At 33.3% G+C, this 21982-nt stretch overlaps 2 protein-coding genes and 1 long non-coding RNA gene across 3 annotated transcripts; 1 reads left to right on the forward strand and 2 right to left on the reverse strand.

Annotated features, from left to right (window-relative positions):
- Positions 1 to 1036: 1036 nt before the first annotated feature.
- On the reverse strand, positions 1037 to 2621 carry LOC130662582 (uncharacterized). The gene is made up of 2 exons (XR_008989048.1): positions 1862 to 2621; positions 1037 to 1722 (listed from the first exon to the last, which is right to left on the reverse strand). It is a non-coding gene; the product is annotated as an uncharacterized LOC130662582 (long non-coding RNA).
- Positions 2622 to 13249: 10628 nt separating this feature from the next.
- On the reverse strand, positions 13250 to 16322 carry LOC130612381 (myotrophin-like). Its single transcript, XM_057433686.1, has 4 exons — positions 16194 to 16322; positions 15047 to 15157; positions 14701 to 14784; positions 13250 to 13897 (listed from the first exon to the last, which is right to left on the reverse strand). The coding sequence occupies exons 1-4, from the start codon at positions 16272 to 16274 to the stop codon at positions 13811 to 13813; spliced, it is 363 nt and encodes a 120-aa protein (XP_057289669.1). The 5' UTR covers positions 16275 to 16322; the 3' UTR covers positions 13250 to 13810.
- A 2049-nt stretch (positions 16323 to 18371) lies between these two features.
- On the forward strand, positions 18372 to 21637 carry LOC130612380 (MORN repeat-containing protein 5-like). Its single transcript, XM_057433685.1, has 6 exons — positions 18372 to 18600; positions 19168 to 19242; positions 19543 to 19621; positions 20476 to 20587; positions 21074 to 21205; positions 21468 to 21637. Exons 1-6 carry the CDS (start codon positions 18554 to 18556, stop codon positions 21560 to 21562), a joined length of 540 nt encoding a protein of 179 aa, XP_057289668.1. The 5' UTR covers positions 18372 to 18553; the 3' UTR covers positions 21563 to 21637.
- Positions 21638 to 21982: the final 345 nt, after the last annotated feature.

Below are 21982 nucleotides of genomic sequence, written 5' to 3' on the forward strand. Positions count from 1 at the left end.
TGTTTCGCCGTATATGCCTGCCTCAACAAATAATTTGTCAATTCCACTTCCATCAATGTATTTTCCAATCGTTTTTAAAGCTGCAAAAACAATATGCAATTCACCCAAACGGAATACGAAATTTTCGCTGATGTGCTTTTTTTTTCGAAGCTGCATACACTTACTATACAACTGGGGATCAAGTGTTACAATCGTTTTGTTTTCTCCTGTGACTTTGACATTGATCCCTTGCACAATTTGTAGCGCTGTGTAAAGATTTGACCAATCTGTGGGAGTGCCAGGATAGAAAGGAAGACCCTGGCAGGTTGATATTTCAATATTCATTCCATACAGAGAAGGGTGTGATCCCAACGAGCTGATGAAGATTATGTGCAAGTGGAACTGATAACGAACGCTGAAGTTCTTTGTTTTTAAACTTTCCCTTGTCGCACTCTGTTGTCGAGCTATCTTAAAAGCTGATTGATGTTACTTGTTGTGCTGTGAAATACGATTAACTAATCCTATGTTACTATGTTGGTTTGCTGATAAATAAAATTAAATTTAGTGACAAAAATCTATATTATATTGTAATGTGGTGTTATGTTTTTACCTTCGTTGTATACATTTTTTTACGTTTGTGTTAAGGAGGGAGTGGTTGGTTATATTTTCGCAGATGTCTGACAAAATAAGGTAGTCAGCCTGGGAATTGAGTTCGCTGTCTAAATCTTTGGGGTAGCTATTTGCATGGAAGAGGATTTTCGCAAGATGATAATATTTTGAAGATGGGTTTTTGTTTTCTTTTCGCACAACTGATTGCCTGTTGTAAAAATTTTTGACTTTTTATCCTCGTTTCCTCGTGAGGTGCAGCAATTTTTTTTGCCTGTCTGTCTGTCTGTCTGTCACGCAAGATGGTAGTGGCGGCTTTTCTGATCTTGCTAAGTCCTTGAAAAATCGGGGTTTGAAATATTTCATTTTGTTATATGTTAATATGCTATTTGTTTTTATTCATCAATTAAATAGAATACTTATAGTTAACATTTTTTAAAAAATACACATGTTGTTAAAAACAAAAAACAAAATTTAACAAGAAGCCTCAAGGCTTGAAGATTTCCGCCTTGTCAAGAGAAACTTTCCACAGAGCAAAACGTCCAATGGTCGACCCAAGGCTGAGATTTCCAATTTAAAAACAGGATAAATGATTGAATAATTGCGCAAAACTATGTGACTTAACCGCTTTTTGAGGCTTTTTGACTATTCCATTTCTTGAGTAGTTTTAGTTGTAAAAACAATGATTTGAGTCTGGGATTGTGAGTCTAAGGTTCATGTTCTTATAACATTGTTCTTATATAAAAAAGGGGTTAAAGTAACCTGGTCTGAAAAGTATTAAATATGGGCGACAAATAACGCAATTTAGATATACTTCAATTTAATTACACCTGAATAAATAACAAAAATATACAGATTTACACACAGTTATAAAAAGTATAAAAACTTGGGATCTACCTAGAAAGTTCTAAAAATTTTCATGATACAAATTCTGTAAAATCATAGAAGAACCATAGACGTCTAGTTTCCCTTAAAAATAATGTGAAGTAAATACTATTAACCAAAATAAGACTATAATAAATTATATAAATATATATTAGTTTTAGTGATTCATTTTTCACAAATTAATGTTTGCAGTTTACTCTGTCAACATTTTTTTGGAAATGCTGATAATGGCTGTGTTAGATTATGGCTGACCTAAAAAAGAAAGAAAAATACTAAAAAAAACATATATGAAGAACTCAAAATAATCTTAGCACATTAATGTGATATTGTTCTGTGCCCTATATATTTAAAGATGACAGGTATAAATGCAAGATAAAATAAAATATTTCACCATTTTATGAAGTTTTGATAAAAAAATCAGGTGATACTGTGAAACGCCAAGTATTTGTGATGTCTGTCTTTCCAAAAAGAATACCTACGTGTTCAAAGACAAATTTTGGAAGTTTTATAAATATTTAATTTTTTTGAAAGTTCCTAAACTTGCCTAAAAGCATCCCTAAAATGTTATATTCAACAGTGACCAAGAATACCATATTTACTCTAGTCTATTATTACTTCACCACTGGATTAGTGTTTTAACCTACAAATAAAGGTGGGTTTAGCAGGAATCCTATATTGCAGGATATATAGGCCGGATATGTTGAATTATTTTTGGGTAAAAAACCTGAGTGTAGTATTGTTTTTAGCAAAACTTAGGAATTTTTTAACAAAGTTTGGAAATATGAAGCATAAGAAGTATAAACACCCACCTCAAATCTTTTCCAGGCTATAAGCAATACCTTTATAACTTTTTTTTTTTTCAATTTCAATATGCATTCAAACTTGTTGTAAGAGCCTAAACTTGCCAAGGGTACAAATTATTTGCACAATAAATTTTCCTGAAACTTATTTTTGTGGGTGAGTTGTACACAAAAATGCTTCAATTTGCAGAATATATGCGAAATGTGCAATATTAATTTTTGGGTGCCTAAAGTTTAATTATTTCAGCAGAGGCAAAATCAGTAATTTGTCTAACATAGTATTCAGAAGTTAGGGAATTTACAAATGAGCAACATAGAACCCAATAACTTAGATCCTAAAGAAATCAAAGTATGAAGAAATAGTGAGGGCTGCTATGTTCTGATATAAAGCTTCGTGTGCACATGTGTGTTAAAAGTGATTTTTTGATTTAAAGTTGTTCCTTAGGTCCCAAATTACCAAAAAAATATGGGTGGCAAAATTTTTTGTCCCATCGGACCAAATTAGATGACGTCATCACTTTTACAGTCAGCAAAAAAATAATTTCACATTTATATGTCATATTATATATCGTTGGAAAGAGGAGATCGAGTGGATCAAAAAAAATGTAAGAACCATGTCTTCAAAACGTAACGTTCGAAAGATATTACTATTCAAACTTTGTACAAATTACAGACCGGTAATTTACTGACCCAGCACAAAAATGACTATAACCTGCTCAATAGCGAAGTTTTTTTGTTGAATTTTAGTATGGTATTGGGTCACCCTAATGTCTTTCTGTTTGATCAAAATTTATTGTTCAAATTACTTCAAGGGATAATTTACAGACCAGTAATTTACAGACCAAAGCACGTGTTTAGTTGTTTACTTTCTTTCTGGCAATTTCACAAAGTTAAAAAAATTGCTGAAAATAATGACAAAAAACAACTTCAGCAATGCTTGTACAATGTTTCATGCACTCATCATCACTAGAACTATATTCATCTGACTCGGATTCATCGCTTGCGCCACCACTGTTTTGACACGTCGTACATTTACACATGTCAGTGCACAAAAAACCATTTTTACGGCATTTACATCGGTTGGTTATGCAACTTGTTTTGCAATTACAAGAACTTAACTCGATGAGTGCCAACAGTGCAGGAAGTTCATCAGTCATTATGGGGGATAAGTTACCGACTTCATCTGTATCCCAACCATAATTGCCTGCATTCGGAAGTTGTTGAATGAGGATATGCGAGCTTCGTAAAACCATTGAAATGAAGAATTCTTCCCTTGCAACTCGAACATCACACATAAAATTACACATTTCGTCAGCATCCAATCCGTCACGCAAATACACTCTGAATAGCGCAAGGTACATTACCATATATGCTTCCATACATCTCTTCATATGCTTCCCATTTATTATCTGCGTTAAAGTTGTTTCGCCGTATATGCCTGCCTCAACAAATAATTTGTCAATTCCACTTCCATCAATGTATTTTCCAATCGTTTTTAAAGCTGCAAAAACAATATGCAATTCACCCAAACGGAATACGAAATTTTCGCTGATGTGCTTTTTTTTCGAAGCTGCATACACTTACTATACAACTGGGGATCAAGTGTTACAATCGTTTTGTTTTCTCCTGTGACTTTGACATTGATCCCTTGCACAATTTGTAGCGCTGTGTAAAGATTTGACCAATCTGTGGGAGTGCCAGGATAGAAAGGAAGACCCTGGCAGGTTGATATTTCAACTTTGTCTGTAACCAGTGAATTATAAGCAGCCCAAGTTGGCAAGCTTTCAATTCTTTCGTCATCCACTGTCTGATAGAATGACCATGCTAGATCTTCTTTGATATAGTGCTTAGCTTCGAGATCATTGCCTAATATTTCGAACTTTGGGAACTTTTCATCAGGAAGAATTGGTTTCTCACATGACAATGTTTGGTTGAATTGATTATGGATGAATTTCATTTTTGTATCACTATGGCGTGGAATTTCAAGATGTTCGATGCTCTTTATACCCTTTTGAAAAAGTATTTGACCAGTTCCATGAAATTCATTTTTACCATCTGGAGTGTCATTTTTTAAAAATCAATATTATCAACTGCAAAGTGAATTGGCACTCCTTTTTTGATATTTGGGGAACATATATCCCGTCATTTTCTTTCATTTTCTCTGAAACTGCATTAGCTAATTCTGTTTCAATTTTCACGATTTTATCGTAGCTAACAGTTAAGTTAAGATCAGATAAACAATCTAACACCTTTTTACTCCTAGTCTCTTTATAGATATGAAGACCTAATCCGACCGTGAAGGGTGTTTCACAATTATTTCTGAATCCTCCATCACTGGTTCCTATTTTTGGCTTGTGGTTGCTTTGCCTATTTGTTTTCAAACAAATAATAATGACTTGACATATGTTACTAACACAGTTGTCGATCGAAGATGCTCTTCTGTTTGAAGTGTAAATGCTTTTTCTTGGACCAATTATCAACCATCTGATGAGTGACTGCAACAACTTTGGTACAACAAATCCGTCATAACTGCCATTAAATTGCCATGGTTGTTGTTTGAGAAGTTGTTCACGCACTAGTTTTGCGCACTCGAATATTGTAGCGACATCATCTACGGGGTTTTGAAAGTTCAACTCGATTGCTTTTGATTGCGTCTGGGTTGTACAAATTCTTTCTGATTCTGTTCTTGATGGAGGTCTTGAAAACACTATGTCCTCAATATTTTCTGTTAACAAGTGCTTTAAATATCGCTTGTAATTGATTTGGTTGCTTTCGGAGTTTCCCATTAAGTTGTTGTATGTATAGTTAACATCGTTCATACTTATTACGTTGTCGTGTGATTCCCCCAATAAATGTTTGATAATGTTAATTATTTCAACATCTGCAAGTGCGCGGTCTGTATCTTCCATATTTTGTAGCTGTGATATGTCTTGATGTAATGCTAAAGCCTCTCTCTGAACCTTCACCCAACATGCTAAATGATATTGGGCATCATTTGCTATAGCATCAGCGTTAGGAATATTGTTCATACGGATGAAAAATGATTTATTTGCTATAAGCTTCGAGACCTCCAGCATCTTTGTTGCTACCGTCTTAGACATAACTTTATGTATCTTTCCTCCCCTTTCTTGACAAATAATGCAAAGGTGTTTTTGAAACATAATTCCACTTGAGCGCAATGTTTTTTTTTCATTTTGTTTCACAGATACAACAAATGATGGGCTAAAACTGTCCGAAGACTCTTTTGATACTGGCCGTTTCTTTAACCTGTCTATCTCTGTTTTATTTGTGGCCATTTTGTAACAATCAGAATGGTATGAAGACTTTCCTTCAACAAGCTGTACAATATCATATGACTTCAGTTTTTCCCAACAATCTAGATACTTCGAATCACCACAACTAACTCTTTCCTCCAGACATGATAATAACTTTTTCAAATACTGCTCTTTTGGGTTGCCAACATTCTAAACAAAATACGACATCTTGGTCAAAGTATCAAACAAAAATCTTTCTCTCAGAACAGGAATGGGAAAAAATGTTCAAGTAAGGCGGTACCATTTTTGATGTATCTTTCTGACACACTATACATTTCCCAAAATCCAGCACATTTATTGTTTTTACACAGTTAACATCCATTTTAATTCGGTCTATTCATTTTATTATTATGCATGTATGTCTATACTATAAACTTCACATTACACTTCACTAACACTTCGAAATTAAACAATCTAGCTATGAAATTGAACAATAGAATGTTTTCTAGAAATAGAACATTCGAATTCTATGTCTATGTCTATGAAATCGAACAATTATAAAACAAAACTTGTTATTATACTGATACTAATACATACAAAATGTCTAAGTGAAATTCGCTACTTGCTTTTCAAAACTAAAGTAAACTAAAGTAAACTAAAGTAAACAACTAAACACGTGCTTTGGTCTGTAAATTACTGGTCTGTAAATTATCCCTTGAAGTGATTTGAACAATAAATTTTGATCAAACAGAAAGACATTAGGGTGACCCAATACCATACTAAAATTCAACAAAAAAACTTCGCTATTGAGCAGGTTATAGTCATTTTTGTGCTGGGTCAGTATATTACCGGTCTGTAATTTGTACAAAGTTTGAATAGTAATATCTTTCGAACGTTACGTTTTGAAGACATGGTTCTTACATTTTTTTTGATCCACTCGATCTCCTCTTTCCAACGATATATAATACGACATATAAATGTGAAATTATTTTTTTGCTGACTGTAAAAGTGATGACGTCATCTAATTTGGTCCGATGGGACAAAAAATTTTGCCACCCATATTTTTTTGGTAATTTGGGACCTAAGGAACAACTTTAAATCAAAAAATCACTTTTAACACACATGTGCACACGAAATTACATAGTGGCCCTCACTAAAATAAAAAAATTTTTAATTGTTGCGGCTAGCTGAAATGGAAAATTTTGCGGAATAATTTTTCAGAACTGATGTTTGACTGATTTCTAAAATTTCTGTGGAACATTTTTACAGATTTGGCCCAAAGTTCTGCAAAAAAAAGTTCCACAAAAATTTCTTCCACAGATAGTGTATGCTAATTTTAGAAAATATTTTTTACAATCCATGGCAAAAAAGGCAGGATTACTTGAAAAACAGGGAAACTGGATGATAGAGTAAATATGTACAGTATACTTGATGCTTTTTTAAAGCTACATTCACATGTTTTTGTGCACATCAGGGAGAATTTTTATTCATAACCTCATTTATGTAAGTTACGACACACTTACATACAACTTAAGCTCGTTTGTCAGGTTTTTTATGGAGCAAATTGTTTTGCTTGTTACACAATGTAACACAATGTAGCCCATAGGCCAAAATATATAAAAAAAAATGTTCGATTTAGGATTCAAATTTATAAAAATGTTTTTTGAATATTTGTGTACAAAACAAAATAGCAATTAATAAAGGACTTGTTATCTTAGTACAAAAGTACACAGCACTTTTCATAAAGTTCATGAAGAATATTATCAGAAAATTGCACTGTAGATTTGCTTGTCAAAGTTTGTAATTCTGATCTGCTGCTGATGCTGCATTTTAACGATGGTCGTGTTAAATATAAGAAAACACTTATTTTACGTTCTTTATGTGAAACTTTATATGCAATACAGTCTGTAGCTAGCTAGCTACATGACATGCAAAAGTAGCTTAAATCGGTCAAACTTTCCTGAAAACTACTGCACCTTTTAGGCTATTAATCATCAGTTTTGGTTCCCAAACTGTTAAGTCAGGTAATGGGTTTGATCCCTAACTACGTATAAGGAAGGTCATTTAATAGTTGGACAGAAATGCTAGGGAAATGCGTAGCTTAAATAAGGGCTTTAAACACTCTGAAGAATCGCAAATGTAAATCACTTTAACATAGCTAAGTAACAAACTAGCTAGAACATACAGCATTTTTTACCTGAGAAGTCTCATCGACCAAACATCCTGTTTTGCAAAACATTGATTTGAAGTTTCAAACATATCGAGAGGAACGGTAACCGATTGTTTTGGGCAAGAAACTTTGGCCTGTGGGACCTGAAACTCGAAGAACTTCGAGACAAAGCATCACAGGAAGCCACGATATCAGGTTCTGACAATCTGAGACCCTATTGGCTAAAAAATCAAATAACGCATTTCTATTGGCTTTTAAGAAATTAAACAACTTCCAGGCCCAGGGTAAAATACTTTAATCTGGATACCGCGCGTTCAGGCTATAGGTGGTCCCTATCTCTCTATCTTCCAAGGCGATTTTAAAGATTCCGCCTTACGCGGCGGAAATCAAAAATCAAAAAAATATGACTAACGCCATTTTAATTATGAACCCTCCAGTGTGCTTTAAAGTTTTAGCAATGACGGCGTGCTTTCTGTACGATCTAATGTAACGGTAGCCATTTTGAAGGTTTGTAGGTCGATTTTGCAAGCTATAGCTGGCTAGCCTAATTTGTTGCTAATCGTTTGAATTGTTTATTCAGTTAGGTATAAGAGCTTTTTATCCTCGCTAAAATTATTAAATTTGGACTTGTCGCCAAACACAGTTTAGCTACACTGAAATTTTTAATCAATAATTTTTATTTTCTGCGAATAAAATTGCTGGGTTATTGTTTTAGCTGGATGGCGCGACAGCAGGCTTTTTCCTTTATTGAAGTTGCAATGAAGTTTTTTTGGAAAAGGGTATTATACGGATATATGGAAGATGTTTACCTGTACTAAGCGCTCAGCCTGGTGTCAGGATTAATTTTTGAACTTTCTCGGGGACTTTTCCCGCAAAATAAAATAATTTTGCACGATTATTTTCGCTTTTACAGGGTAACATCAGGTTGTAAACTGTGTTTTTGTTTTATTAGGGGAAAGCCGAAAGAAAAAAAACGGAGATTCTTGACTTGATTAGTGTTTAGCCATATTAAGATGCTCTTTTATTGTTTTTCTTACCACTGCAGAATAAGTCCTCACAAAGAATTGTTAAGGAGAAAATTTTGCTAAATTTGCATCATATCATTTTCTTTACAAGGTTTGTTTATGCTTCTGGATATAGGTTAAGTCTCAGTTCGGCAAGTCAAACTGTCTTTTTTTATATAATCACATTCTTCTGTAACCTCGTCCTCAGGACATCTTGTATCTTTTCTGACATCGGGACCGCGATACGAACATGGCCGTCTCGTTGTGTCTCAATATTAAAAATGTGCTGGGAACAAGGTTGATTCTTCTTATATTTTTTAAAAAAACCATTCTCAATTGCTTTTTTTTAAGGAAAAGAAGTCAGAATCAAGAATAGCACTGGACATCCCTTCTTTCAGCGTTTTAGTGAAAATGCTGTTTAACACCGGCATAGTTTCAGAGCCATGTTTAAATTTTAAAATACATTCGCCTTTACTTTCTTGTTACGGCTTATTACCTAGCTTAGACAAGAATTTATTTTTTGGTAGATCATCGTTGGATTAGTTCTCCAAATTAAGGTGCAGCTAATCATAATCATAAATCCGCTGTTAAGTTCGTTCTATCTGCAACATTAACCCGCAGTGCTGGCGTGGTAGGTTTCCTAGTCAACTATATTTTATTGGATAGAAATATTTTTCAGATGGCTATCACTGTGATTTTGCACCAGGTGATCTATGAGCAATATTATTTGGGAAGTTTTTAGTTACCCACACAGTGGAATTCTTCGATTTTGGCGCGAAATTAGACTTATTGTCTTGTCAAATCAGTCCCTCGTAAGATTGTGATTTCACCGAAGAGTATTGCTTTTATTTTAAACCACTCGCTCGCCCCAACAATCAAATCTGTAAAAGTTATTCAAACTGGCAAATCCTACTTTACCGCTTTTTTCCTATCGCATAAAAGTGACGAAAATGTGTAGCCGGTATCAGTATTAATTGATTAAGTTTGCTTTTTGAGTGTTAAAGTTTTGGCTAATGCAACCCTTTTTGGTTGGTTATGCATACTATTCCATGCAACTTTACAGTTCGCATTCTGTCCAAATTCCTCGTTGACTTCATTTCTGATGCTGTTCACATTCGCTTAGATTTTACCAAAAGTCTGTTAACTTTTGTTCTTTAGAATACTTTACTTCATTAACGTTGTAGGTATTTTAGCGCCTCATAGATACTGCGAAATCAATTAGCACAGACGGCTAAGTAAACTTTTCAAAAGAGAATTCACGTTCATTAACTATGCGACCCCGTCCCCGTAGCTCTTAACCCTTGGTTGATTTTGTGAAGTGCAAAAAAGTCTAACAATAAATTTTCAAGTTTTTTTTAGTTGACTAGCTTTAAGGATTCTAAACTCTTACTCAGTTGTTCACAGCGGAACTGGAAATTGGAAATTCCTTTCTAACTCAGTCCTTTTTAAACATTTTCCAGGATATTTGAAACTAGCGGTATATTCGTCATGGTCGGAAATTTCCCTGAAAAAACCCTGAATAAAAGAGGACTATTTCTTTGATTCAAGGTTTTGTATGGATAACCTTACACCTTCTAAAGCATTTTTGCTTTTACGATAAACTCACCAGCACCCTAATGTAACGGCTCTAGGCAAAAAGCCCTGGTAACGAGGATGTTTTGGGAATGTGGAAAGATTAGCTTTGTATTAGGCATATGTATAACACAACACACTTGGATTCGTATTAGAAAATCAAGCAAATTGCTCCCACGATTCTCATATAATTTCTATGTAAAAATAACAACAACAACAAATCCCCTTAAAGCAGAATTAAACACTTCCCTGATCCCGAAGTGGGGAATGTAAACCTCGACCCCAGGACTTGTTAGGTCTATTATTGTTGGTTGCCCAGTTCAGTTGTTCAGGCCCTCCAAATATAATAAACGAGAACGAGGTTGGAGAAGTGTAAATACAAGCGAAATTGTCACAAGAGCAACAACAGGCAATGAGCAATGTAATTGAAAAAAAGTACTTTATACTTCAAAAAGTGTGACCACAAAGTAGGTTCTCTTTAAAACTCACCCACATGCTTTAAATAAATTCCCATGTCATGTTAAAAGACCAGGAGAGTATAAAAGCTTGGAAAAAAGGGACCAAATTCATGTGTAGTCTTTGAATTGAAGCAAGATGAGACTTCTAATTCTGGCAATCGTTCTTGGTGTGTCGTCCTCGCTGACAATGAAAGGTGCAGCTTTTTATTAGTTAAAATCTTATTTTTTCAGTGTGAATATTCGTTTAATAAAAAATAAAAAAAAAGATAATAAATAGCAGTAAAAAGCTTTTTTTGGATTACAACGATCTGCATTTTCGATCACAGGGATCTTTAAGATAAACCTACTTTTGAGGTTTTTATCTCAAAGAACTCTGAGGACGAGAATGAACGATCTCAAATTTATAACGCAAACTTCTTGCAATAAAAGCAACGGAAAATGTTGTGAGAGTAAATTTCGCCTTAGGCAAGATTACATCAGATTTGAATTTTAACATTGCCTTGCTAACAGCAGGGCAATGTTAAATCGATGTTTTGATCAGTGGTGTTTTTGCAAGTTTTGTTGTAATGAAGCTTTAGCCTTTTAATAAAAATCAGCTGGCAACTAGCCAATCGATACTGATTCTATCTTTTACTTCATTCTTTGCTTTAGAATATGAAGAAGAATTAGAATGAAAGCTTTTAAAGACATTGGAAAAGAAAGCCAATTCCAGAAGCAATGACGAGCAGGAAACAAATTGTGAGTTTTTAATCCCTCCTTCTCCAAATCGTCTTCCGCCTGTCGAAGCGTGAAAAAAACCCTGGAAACAAAGTTAGTAGAAATCAGAAAGCTAAAATATTTCCACATCTCAAAATTAGTATACGTAATAATAAACAATCCGCCTGTCGAAGCGTGAAAAAAACCCTGGAAACAAAGTTAGTAGAAATCAGAAAGCTAAAATATTTCCACATCTCAAAATTAGTATACGTAATAATATTGTAACCTCTCTTGTAGTTATAACTCTTAGTAGGATTGCTTGATACAGTGCTATATCAAGAGTTAGCTAGAGAATTGATTGCTTCGTTTAATACTATTTTTGTCGAAGCGCGAAAACAATCAGCAGTTATTTCTTAATCATCTTACAAAGCTTGGAATTTTGCAGAAAACAATTCCAACCGATTAGCACCGGCGACGATTATTTTGACGTTATTATGTTAAAAGTCCTATAACTTCATGTGGTGTGTATTGAGAACAGCTTCAAGAAATGGAGTCAAAACATTTGACCTTTAAACTATTTTTGACAGCATATTAATTATGACAAAGATATATATGTGCGAGAACATTAAAAGCAATTCTCATGTTTGAAATAAGTTAGAAAGGGTTAAAAAACGTGTGCTAGGTTTTGGAGTTAAATGCTTTATTTACTCAAAAGAAATTGAACGTTCCCAGAGATTTATACCTCCTTAGGTTAAAAAGGGCACTGACAACAAGGGCTTTTATAGCGCAAGAATTTTAAAGTACTTTTTATTTATTTATTTATATATTCATTTATAGTGTACAATAATAACAACAATAATGAAGATGACGACGACGAAGAAGAAGAATTGGCAGATTACGACGAGGCTGTAATTCAACGTGATCCTTGGGGACGAAGAAAAATAAAACCTGGGCAATCAAGACGTCAAAGGCGGTGGAGGAAAATAATCGAGCACGGGCGGAGGATTTATTATCATGTTCGTCCTCATATTCCGTATTTTGCGCATGGTCTTAAATTGTTACTAGGTAAAAAGAAGAAAGACGAACTCAAGCAAGAAAATATGTAAAAGGATGTATAAATTCAGATAATTATCTGTAAAATAAAATTTACTAAGTTTATTAGGTTCAAGTTGTCCAAAGTCGAAATGCAAGGGTTGTTGTTCCGCGGCTTTAGCCAAAATAAATGTGGAATTGGCTCGTGTCGCCGTTTTTTATGAGACTAGGGGGTGTACCTGAGCGGTACCAGTCTAGTGGAGCGATGCGAAAATTTTCAGAGATGTTATTTGTTGCGAGAAAAATTCTCGAAACGGTTGCAGTTGCCAGATTTAGTGGTTGCCGTACAGCGTCTTATAAGCAAAACGAGGCTCAAAATTTTCAAAAAAAACGAAACACTTTGTAAGTAACGGCAATAGAAAGTAAGGCAGCATTGAGCCTCAGCTAAAATGTTCTTTTGGGTATAAAAAAAACAAGTAATTTAATAAACCTTAAGTGCATCTAAACTTACACGTAGTTGGTGTTTTTTTTGGAGGTTAAGAGCGCAATAATTTTTTGAGTAAGTTATAAGTAAGAGTAAGCGTCAGTAGGATAGTGCATTATCTCTGTCGGTTTCATTCATAGTAAAATTTTTTTAAAACCCCATTTTCTTAGCTAAAACGATTTGACGATTTTAAATTCAGCGTGGAGTCAATTTAGCGCATTTGCACAGAATTTAGACTATTGTCAACAAATATAGTATACAAATTCTAAGTGGAACTTATATCGGTTAAACTAAATTAAATGCAAGCACTGTAGTGAACATTTGCATAAGTTCTTTCACCATATACCACCATCAATACAAATAAAAATTTGATAGAAAACATTGCGTATATGTTATAAGCCCCATAAGCTGTATCTGCACTTGTGTATACTTTTATAGATGAAATAAAACATATAAATCATATTAAAAAATATATCTAAGTATGGCGAAGAAGGATAGGTTGTCTATAAAAAAAGGAATTAAAAGTTCTAACTTCTTCATGAAAACGAGAAAACATAATTTCAAATTAGTGAATTTTTAAATAATTACAGTCTTTATCTGAAAAAGGACGAATCGAACGTCTCAGTTGTCTCATATAGAAATTAATCGAAGTGAGAATCATAACCTACAAGACGTCGTCCTCCATTTTTTTATCTGCTGCCATTTCTTTTATGAAATTTCATTTTAATATACAAGTATACAAGAAAATTTGTATAAAACTAAAATACAAAGTAAATGAACACAAAAGCAACATTGAATTGCGCCAAACATGCGATGAAAACGAGGAGGAAAACTTTCAGTCGCGTTCGACGTCAATTACGACAAATGTAGTCACCGTAAGAGGTTTTTGATTTCTTCTTTTTCGGCAGCTTCCACCGCACTTTCCCCACTTGGTGATTTTACTGTTTTATCTGCACCCTAGAAAAAACATGTTTGATAGCAAAACCCAATTCATTTAAAATAGAAGGCTTTTTAAGGAGACGAGATGCTGAGAGCTGGAGACGAGATGCTGAGAGCTGGAGACGAGATGCTGAGAGCTGGTGCTAAGATTTGACTCAAAAACTAATCAACCACTAAAGCGACAGTTCAGACAGAAAACTTGAACGCTTACATCTTCATCTTTTCATAAGAAACTACAAAACCTATAAGAATTGAACTCTTTTTGTCTTACAAGAAATAACATTAAAACGCCTAAATAAAGATGGCATGTTGTAACATTTAAGAAATACATTTAGCAAATTTTTATATCTACACAACATTTGATTTTTTTGCATTTCGTTTCAAACATTGTTTAGTTACTTAAGAAAAACGTCTTACTTAGGAAAAATGATTCAGCTATTGTTTGCCTGGGTCAGATTATTACTAATTATTTATGTCAGCGTTTAATTTTATAGCTTTGAATTTAAGTGTATTATTCTCTTTCATTTGAAGTTTTAAGGACTTAAATTCGCACCATGAAAAATTTAGGTTACTTTAATAATTTGCCAAACGCTTTATGCAAATTGTGTAGCAATTGCTCAAATTTGGCATTGTTGATAAAAAATGTATTTTGTTCTAACACAGGAAAATAGGTTTTAAAACACATGTAAAGATGCTTTATCCAATACATTTGAATTCATAAGTAAGGAAAGTAAAGACAACAACTGCAGATGACCAGTGAACTAAAATATTAGGGATTTCTAAATCTTGCTAAGTTTTTATAAAAACGTATAAAAACTTACTTTTTCCAGTAATAGCTTAACGCATTCGGTGTGTCCTTCAAAAATGGCATTCAGAAGAGGACTTATACCATGTTTGTCTAATGCCTATAAATGCAAATAAAAAAAAACATTCATCAATTACAAATGTCTATATTTGCAACATTTACAATACGTCATAATATATAAATTGCATAGTTTTTAGACAACCAAAACTACCCATTTTGGAAATATTCTGACCCTCTAGGCCAACCATGGCAACCCTTCATGTAGCCACTATCTTTTACCGGATTTTAACAGTTTACAAGTAGTTGGTAATAAACCTGTCAGAATTTAGAATTTGCATAGAAATATAAAAAAGACATCTCACATTCACGTTTGCTCCTTGAGATAGTAAATAATCTAATACATCTTTTTGTCCATAATCTGCAGCACAATGAATCAAAGCTCTTCCCATACCCACATCTGCGTTTATGTCGAACTAAAATAAAAAAATATATATATATATAACAGTCTAATTACTTGATGATTATTGATAATTCACTGAGAAATGTACTGATAGCAAAACATTGTTTTCAACAACAGCTGATACAGGTAAAAACAGCTGAGCGTTATAATGACATTGAATTGTCATATTTCTACACCAATTGTGTTTCAAAATGGGGCAACCACAATGAAACAATTGCATATTAAAAATAGAGATTCTGGAGTATATATACATAGTCTAAACTTAATTTCTTAACATTCTAGCATGAAGACACAGTCCTTACATGCTCATTAATTCACTGTTTTGGATGGGTCTTTAAGCTGACCTCCTGCAAAAAACAAGTTGATTTCGTATGAAAATGTTTAAAAAGTTGCCTTTGAATCTTTTTATTTTTTTCGAAAAGTTTTTTTCTTGGTTTGGGAGATATAACTCTAACTAAAATTTAGCTAATTATGTGGAATTATGACATCAGCTATTAGATGCTCAGAAACAATTGCTGGTTTGAATGATAATCAGGGTCACTGAGCATTAATATTATGTATGTTGCAAATATCAAACTGGATTGAAAACGCATAACAACAGCACCTCATTCTTTCTAGTCCATGATGTCATGCATTAATTAGCATAATTATCAATACTTGTAAGCCAAAAATTTCGAGAACCAATCAGGATTTTTCAAAAAGATAAAAAGATTGATAAACAGAATTTTAAACTCTTTCATACAAAGTCAACTTGCTTTTTCGCAGGAGGTTCACTTGCAACATCCCTTTGGCAAGGGGTTTGACATTTTTTGAATGACTGTTTTTTTTTCTATATATATATATAATTTAGAGAAGTAATTTTCTTTTAAAAAATTGCATTGTCATGTCCCCTCGATAAAGTAAAGAGTTTCATTTGTTAAGATCAAACACTAATAAAGGTTGATACAGTGTCTCTTCTGCTTTTCAAAAAAAATTATTTGGAGTTTGGAAAGGCAACTTTCTGCTGGGTGATGATAAAATACTTTGTTCTCAAAGAAAGTTATAAATACCCCAGACTGTGAGCAGGCTTGTTTTACTTTCTCCAAATCACCATTTTGAACAGACCACTTTGCTTCCTTCATATCTGCCATATTTATCTATAAATTGACACTAAAAAACAAAATGTAAACACAAAATTGAATACACTTCACCTAAAGAAACTAGTTTTCAGAATTTTTGCAAATGCTTGTCTCACAAGATTTTAATTCAATTATTTTTGTTAAAAATGAATCATTCAGCTATATATAACATAAATACTTGCAACTTATACATAACATACATTTTCAATTTCCAAACAGATTCAAAGCCATTTAGTAACTTTACTAACTATGTCACAGGCCTTATTTGATTGATCATTTTGAGGACTTGTATCCGATATGATTCCAATATAACAATAACATAAACGTTACAACATTATATTACATGGAAAATAATGTAGCTGGGAAGGCTATATATATATATATTGTGAAAGAATAAGCAAAACCACCTTGAGGAAATTCTCATTTCAGATTTAGCAACTAAAATATATTATGTTTGTTAAGAAGAACTTCATATAAGGGTCCATGTAGGAACTAAGTATAATATTTGGTTGCTTATTGACTTTTTCGAAGTACTTTCCTATAGACCTTTTTGGATGTTACATTTTCCGTGGTAAGCACTTCTGGCTCAAACAGGCAGAAAGATGCAGAATTTTGCTGAAGAAAGGTCTTTTTTAGCAGAAACATCTTTCTACAGAAACATTTTTGAGGTTTAAACTATTATCGAGTGTAGATGGATAACCTCTGATTGACGTATATTCATATGTAAAGTCGTAATGATAACTTCTTGCGCAAAGAGACTAAAAAGGACCTTACTTCACCTAGCGTCCCCATCTTTTTACCTTCTATGCAATTGTTATAAATAAAGAATATAAAGAAAGAGCCTAGCCTTTAAAGGTTTATCCCTGATTACTGTCAAGTGCGAAGCTAGCTAACATGCCTGGACATAAAAACTTGCTTTCTCCCACCCAAATTGGAAAAGATTACCACTTGGAAAACAAGCACATTAGTCCCAATACAGTGAATATGATACGGTAAAGACTTTCATTGCTTTTGTGTATAGTGGTGTAGGCCCCTCCTCCTCCCCCATTGCCCATGGCTGGGCTAGGCCCAACTTTATCACATTGCAGTAAAAAAACCTATCCATCTTATTTATGATCATGGGTGATCCATGTTTAAGCAGACAGATCATGAAAAAAGTACATTATAAAAAAGTAGAGACAAAAAACCCATCAGTCATCATATCATTTTATAAAGCAAAACACTGAACTCAAATGATTGACCTACGACATCCAAAATTTCTGGGAACGAAATTGTTAATTTGACTCAGAATCGAATGAAAATAGGATAAGCGAGACTATTTATTTATGGCAACAAGATGGCGGAGTAAATACCACATTTGGAAATGTTTTTATTTCTCCCTTTTTTTCAAGGGTTTTGGTAGACACATTAAAAACTTTCATGGTTATTTATTTTCTTTTTGTTCATTAAAATTTTTGCTCATTCTATTCTATTCTGTCTCTCGTTTTCTACTACTTGTTTTTTTTAAAATCCCACTGAAGCTAGCTATAGCTCTTGCTCTTTTTCTTTCACTAAAAATTAACAGTTTACTTTACCTAGCAACTAGCTAGATTGTTAGAATCCAAAAAATAAGCAAAAGCTAGCTATAGCTAGCTAGGCATACTTTTCTTTACAAATCATTTTGTTTTATTAGCTTTAGCTAGCTACACTTTCGGCTTTTAAGGCTAAAAAAGTTAGTGAAATCTGTGTTAATATGATGTGCTTAGTAAGTGAAAGGTGTTAGAAGGTGATGTTGGATAGATAGATGTGAATATTTTACATGGCTAGCCTCACAAATATCAAGGGATATGCTCCGTCTATTATAATTAGGGTCCACTCTCCCTAATCTCTCTCACATGGCTTGGGTTAACCCGGGGCTTTGGTAACTTTTACTTGCCAATATTGAAACACCACCACAAGGGGGATTAAATGTGGGTTTGAGATGGTATCTTCCTCTCCAGCCTAGCATCCTTACCTAACTCTGCCAAATTATTCACCTTTCTTTACTTATTTTATGGAAAAAAAATTCTTACATTAAAATCTGGACTTTTGTCCGAAGTTAATGTTCTTCAATTTAAGTTTATTTTAACTTTGTTGATTTTGTAGGTAAACAGTATGGATCTATATATATACATTTTGTATGCATACACATTTATTATCATTTATTATTAAATTTCAGGGAACTGGTATCTTTTCTGTTGTATTTTATGATGATGTATAACTTTATTTTAGATGAGATTGCTTAATCTTTTATAAGTAGCATGAAGTAAGCAATGGAATATACAGGTAGCAGTTACAGTGGTGACTATAAAAATGGAAGGTAAGAATAATATTTAACTTACAGAGTTATATGCAGTGTTGAACTTGATATGGTATCAAAAGATAAGCTTGTGCGAGTATAAAAAGCTGATTTTAAAACACTTTTTATGTTTCTTTAGATTTCTTAAGGAACCCCACATTTTGTATATAAAGAAATATTTTTGTGAAATGTTTTTAGAAAGCTCTTTTGATTCCAAATATATTTAAATTTTAGGATTTTCACGTTTAATGGTGCTGCACAAATGATGTTATATTTGCGCAATTGTTTAATACCTACGAAGTTTTATTTCAAAGGAATGTGTAAATCCCAAATTATAAGATCATTACCAAAGCTTAAAGAGACCTGGACCAAACAAATGAGTTTGATCTTAGTGTAATTTTTAACATATTACTAAATTACTAAATAATCAATTCATTTTTTAAAGTGCTAAAGTTTAAGTGCACAATCAGTCAAAAATTACCAAAGACAGAAAATGTCAAATTTTGCTATAAAGTAAATTTGCACTACCATAATTTACGTAGAAGCCTTTGTTATGATCAGACATAAAATATTTTTTTAATTTTTTAGACTGGAAGGGAAAGGAAATTACCAATTTCCAACTTCAGTTGGAACCAAATATGTTGGTGACATGAAGGATGGAAAGTAAGTAATATATATATATATGTATAAGTAGCTAATTTTTGTTAACCGAAATGCCTTAAATGAAAGAGATAAAGTTATTTACATAATGTGATTTTTCTTTCCTGATTAGTTTTCAGATGTAAAGAAGTAAAAATTCACTTTTTGGGGGAATTGTAATAATAGTTTTTCACATTACCTTGTCATTTTACAATATGCTCTTAACTTATTTTTCACTCTTTAATTTATTTCACCATTCTTATGCACCAGTTTCCTTATGCTTTTTTCACTGCTTTTTTACAAACATTTGTTCTTGCTTATTAGATTTCATGGTGAAGGTACACTGTACTTTACAAATGGAAGTAAATATAAGGGACAGTGGAAAGATGGACTATGTGTTGAAGTAAGTTTGTCTTACCCTCCCAAGATATAGCCTGTTTTTATGTTGCATATTTGAAACCTCTTGTCTAGACTAAAACTTTGTATATTTGTTTGAACAAAAGTCTAAGTTTTTAAGTGAAAAGATTGGTCTTTTTTCCACTGTATTTTTCTAGGCTCAGCTCTAAATATTAGTTAAAATATTTAACAGAAAAATTTTTGCAACACTGATAAGAAAAAGTCAGCGGAAATTTAAGTTTACGTAAAGACTTGCCACTGACCTTGGAAAAATACCAATTTTTAAAAGACGTCAGGATAATTTTGGGTCAGCGATTCTTAGTCTTGATGATGCGCATACAATACAGATAAATTTTTTTTCAACTTAAACCAAGTTATGGGCGTTATCAGATGTTGTAATTAATGCTTTCTGGGATCACCAAGCTGTTTCCTGAAACAAAGTTACCTGAATGGCATTCAAAATTATTTTTTGTAGCAACGCTGAACTATATACCTGTTTTTTATAAACATAATTGTTAAGCATACTTAGTTACAGGTGAGTTTTTTAGCATATGCTAAGCATATCACTGCTCAGTTTTGGAAAGTCCTTCTGATGTTATGGGTATCTTAATTAGTCATTTTTCTTACACCACCATACTGTCTAAGTTTCGCCTTAATTTAGTTTTGTTGCTGTTCTTTTGCCATTTCACCTTATCCTATAAGGCAACGTTTCAGTTTTTAATTTGATTCTTCAACAAACATAACAGTAGCATACACATTGTGACTTTTGCATTTATAAATCTTTCGAATTTTTGCTTGCTCATAACAAAAAAACGTGTATTTAGTAGCCCAGGATTTTCTGTAACCCCTCTTGCTTTGCAGGGTCAGTATGTATTCGCTGATGGACTTACATTTGATGATGCAGAGTGGAAGTATTGCGACGGTTACGATCGACGATTTTACACTGAAATTTGTGAAGGCCTAAAACCAGCCGGTAAGTTGAGCTAAAACCAGATCAAACGAGATATATTGCTCTATTTTTACATTTTTTTACTATATATCTATATAAGCCAACTTATCTACTTTAAACTTCCAATGTGCTTAAGCCAAACGGGAATCGTATGGGAGGGCTGTTCCGTCCATCCAATTTTAACGATTTTTATGATACGATATGAAAAGGATAATACTATGACAACTTTCATATTCTCTTCTTGATCTAAACTACTTTTTCACAGCCATTTATTGAATTATAAATTAACAGATATTCAGAATTGTTCGGCTAACGATAAAAGTGTTGATTCACCGTTTTCATCTCGTCCTTTACTAGAAAAGCATTGATATTTCTAAGCTCTGAATTAAACTTTTTATGCCAGAGAAAATCAAAGTAGGTCAACGACCTTTAGGCTGCAAGTATAATAAGCATTTAATATGATGATTTCCATATCAGACCACGGTAAGATTCGTTTTTTTATTCACCTAGGTCAGTCCCAATTAACAAATATTGTGCCACCCAGAGAAATACCAAAGAGATGTTATGATTGTGGTGATGGGTTTTACGATCCTCAGACTCATATTGTGTCTGATTACAACAACAAGTTTTTAAGAAATGCTGGTATGTTGGTTTTCCATTTCAAATTTGTGTATTTTGTATTTATTTTAACTTAAAATATAGTGTATGCTTTCTCGAAGGTGTTTTTGTTAGTGCACAGTAATAAGAGCTATATAATAAGCTATATTAAGCTTCAAGAGTTAAATAGTAATCATGATTTTTTTTCTGTAAAACATCGGGATTGTTAAGCACATGCATAGACAAGGGGAGGGAGGAGAATTAGCCAAATCGTAGTGTGGATGATCTGTGTTTTTCTTTGCTGCAGATGACGATGAGCATGAGTGGATTGTCAAACACTGCAGAAGAGGCTGGGACGAGCGCGTGGGTTATATTAAAGACTTCCATACGAAAAAATGGTAACGACAATCGCGTGTATACTTAAATTTGTATATTTTTCTAATTTATCTGAGTTAAATATAAAATAGTATTTTTGAATTTTGTAAGTTTTATAAACATAAAAAAGTTATAATTCTATGAACAACCATAAACACAAGGTCCCTGTGTCTGTCCGATGGAAATGGGACAGAGGCAGGGTCCATCCCAGTTTTGTTGAAAACAAACTAAAGTAGTTTAATGCTGATGTTATCAAACGTCGTCCATAATGCTCATTTTTTTCCTGACATTCTCCTCGCCGCCAGAGATTATCAGAGGTAGAAAATAAGCCCGGGGGACGAGTTGGAGGTTCTGTGCGTTTGAATATGAACTGTAATTGCGAAAAGATGCTTTGTACTGCATGTGCTATGCCGCATTAAACTAATGTTATTCAGAAGTCTGGGACGA

This window comes from Hydractinia symbiolongicarpus, chromosome 10 (assembly GCF_029227915.1).
Source record: "Hydractinia symbiolongicarpus strain clone_291-10 chromosome 10, HSymV2.1, whole genome shotgun sequence".
Taxonomy (NCBI): Eukaryota; Metazoa; Cnidaria; class Hydrozoa; order Anthoathecata; family Hydractiniidae; genus Hydractinia; species Hydractinia symbiolongicarpus.

Coding starts and splice junctions, on each gene's coding strand:
- LOC130612381 (XM_057433686.1), bottom strand. CDS start 16,274: ATGGCAGATATGAAGGAAGCAAAGTGGTCTGTTCAAAATGGTGATTTG. Junction 14,785..15,046: donor CTCAAGGAGCAAACGTGAAT/GTGAGATGTCTT, acceptor TTGCATTTATAG/GCATTAGACAAACATGGTAT. Junction 13,898..14,700: donor TTAAGCTATTACTGGAAAAA/GTAAGTTTTTAT, acceptor TGTTTTTTCTAG/GGTGCAGATAAAACAGTAAA.
- LOC130612380 (XM_057433685.1), top strand. CDS start 18,554: ATGGAATATACAGGTAGCAGTTACAGTGGTGACTATAAAAATGGAAG. Junction 19,243..19,542: donor GGTGACATGAAGGATGGAAA/GTAAGTAATATA, acceptor CTTGCTTATTAG/ATTTCATGGTGAAGGTACAC. Junction 19,622..20,475: donor AAGATGGACTATGTGTTGAA/GTAAGTTTGTCT, acceptor CTTGCTTTGCAG/GGTCAGTATGTATTCGCTGA.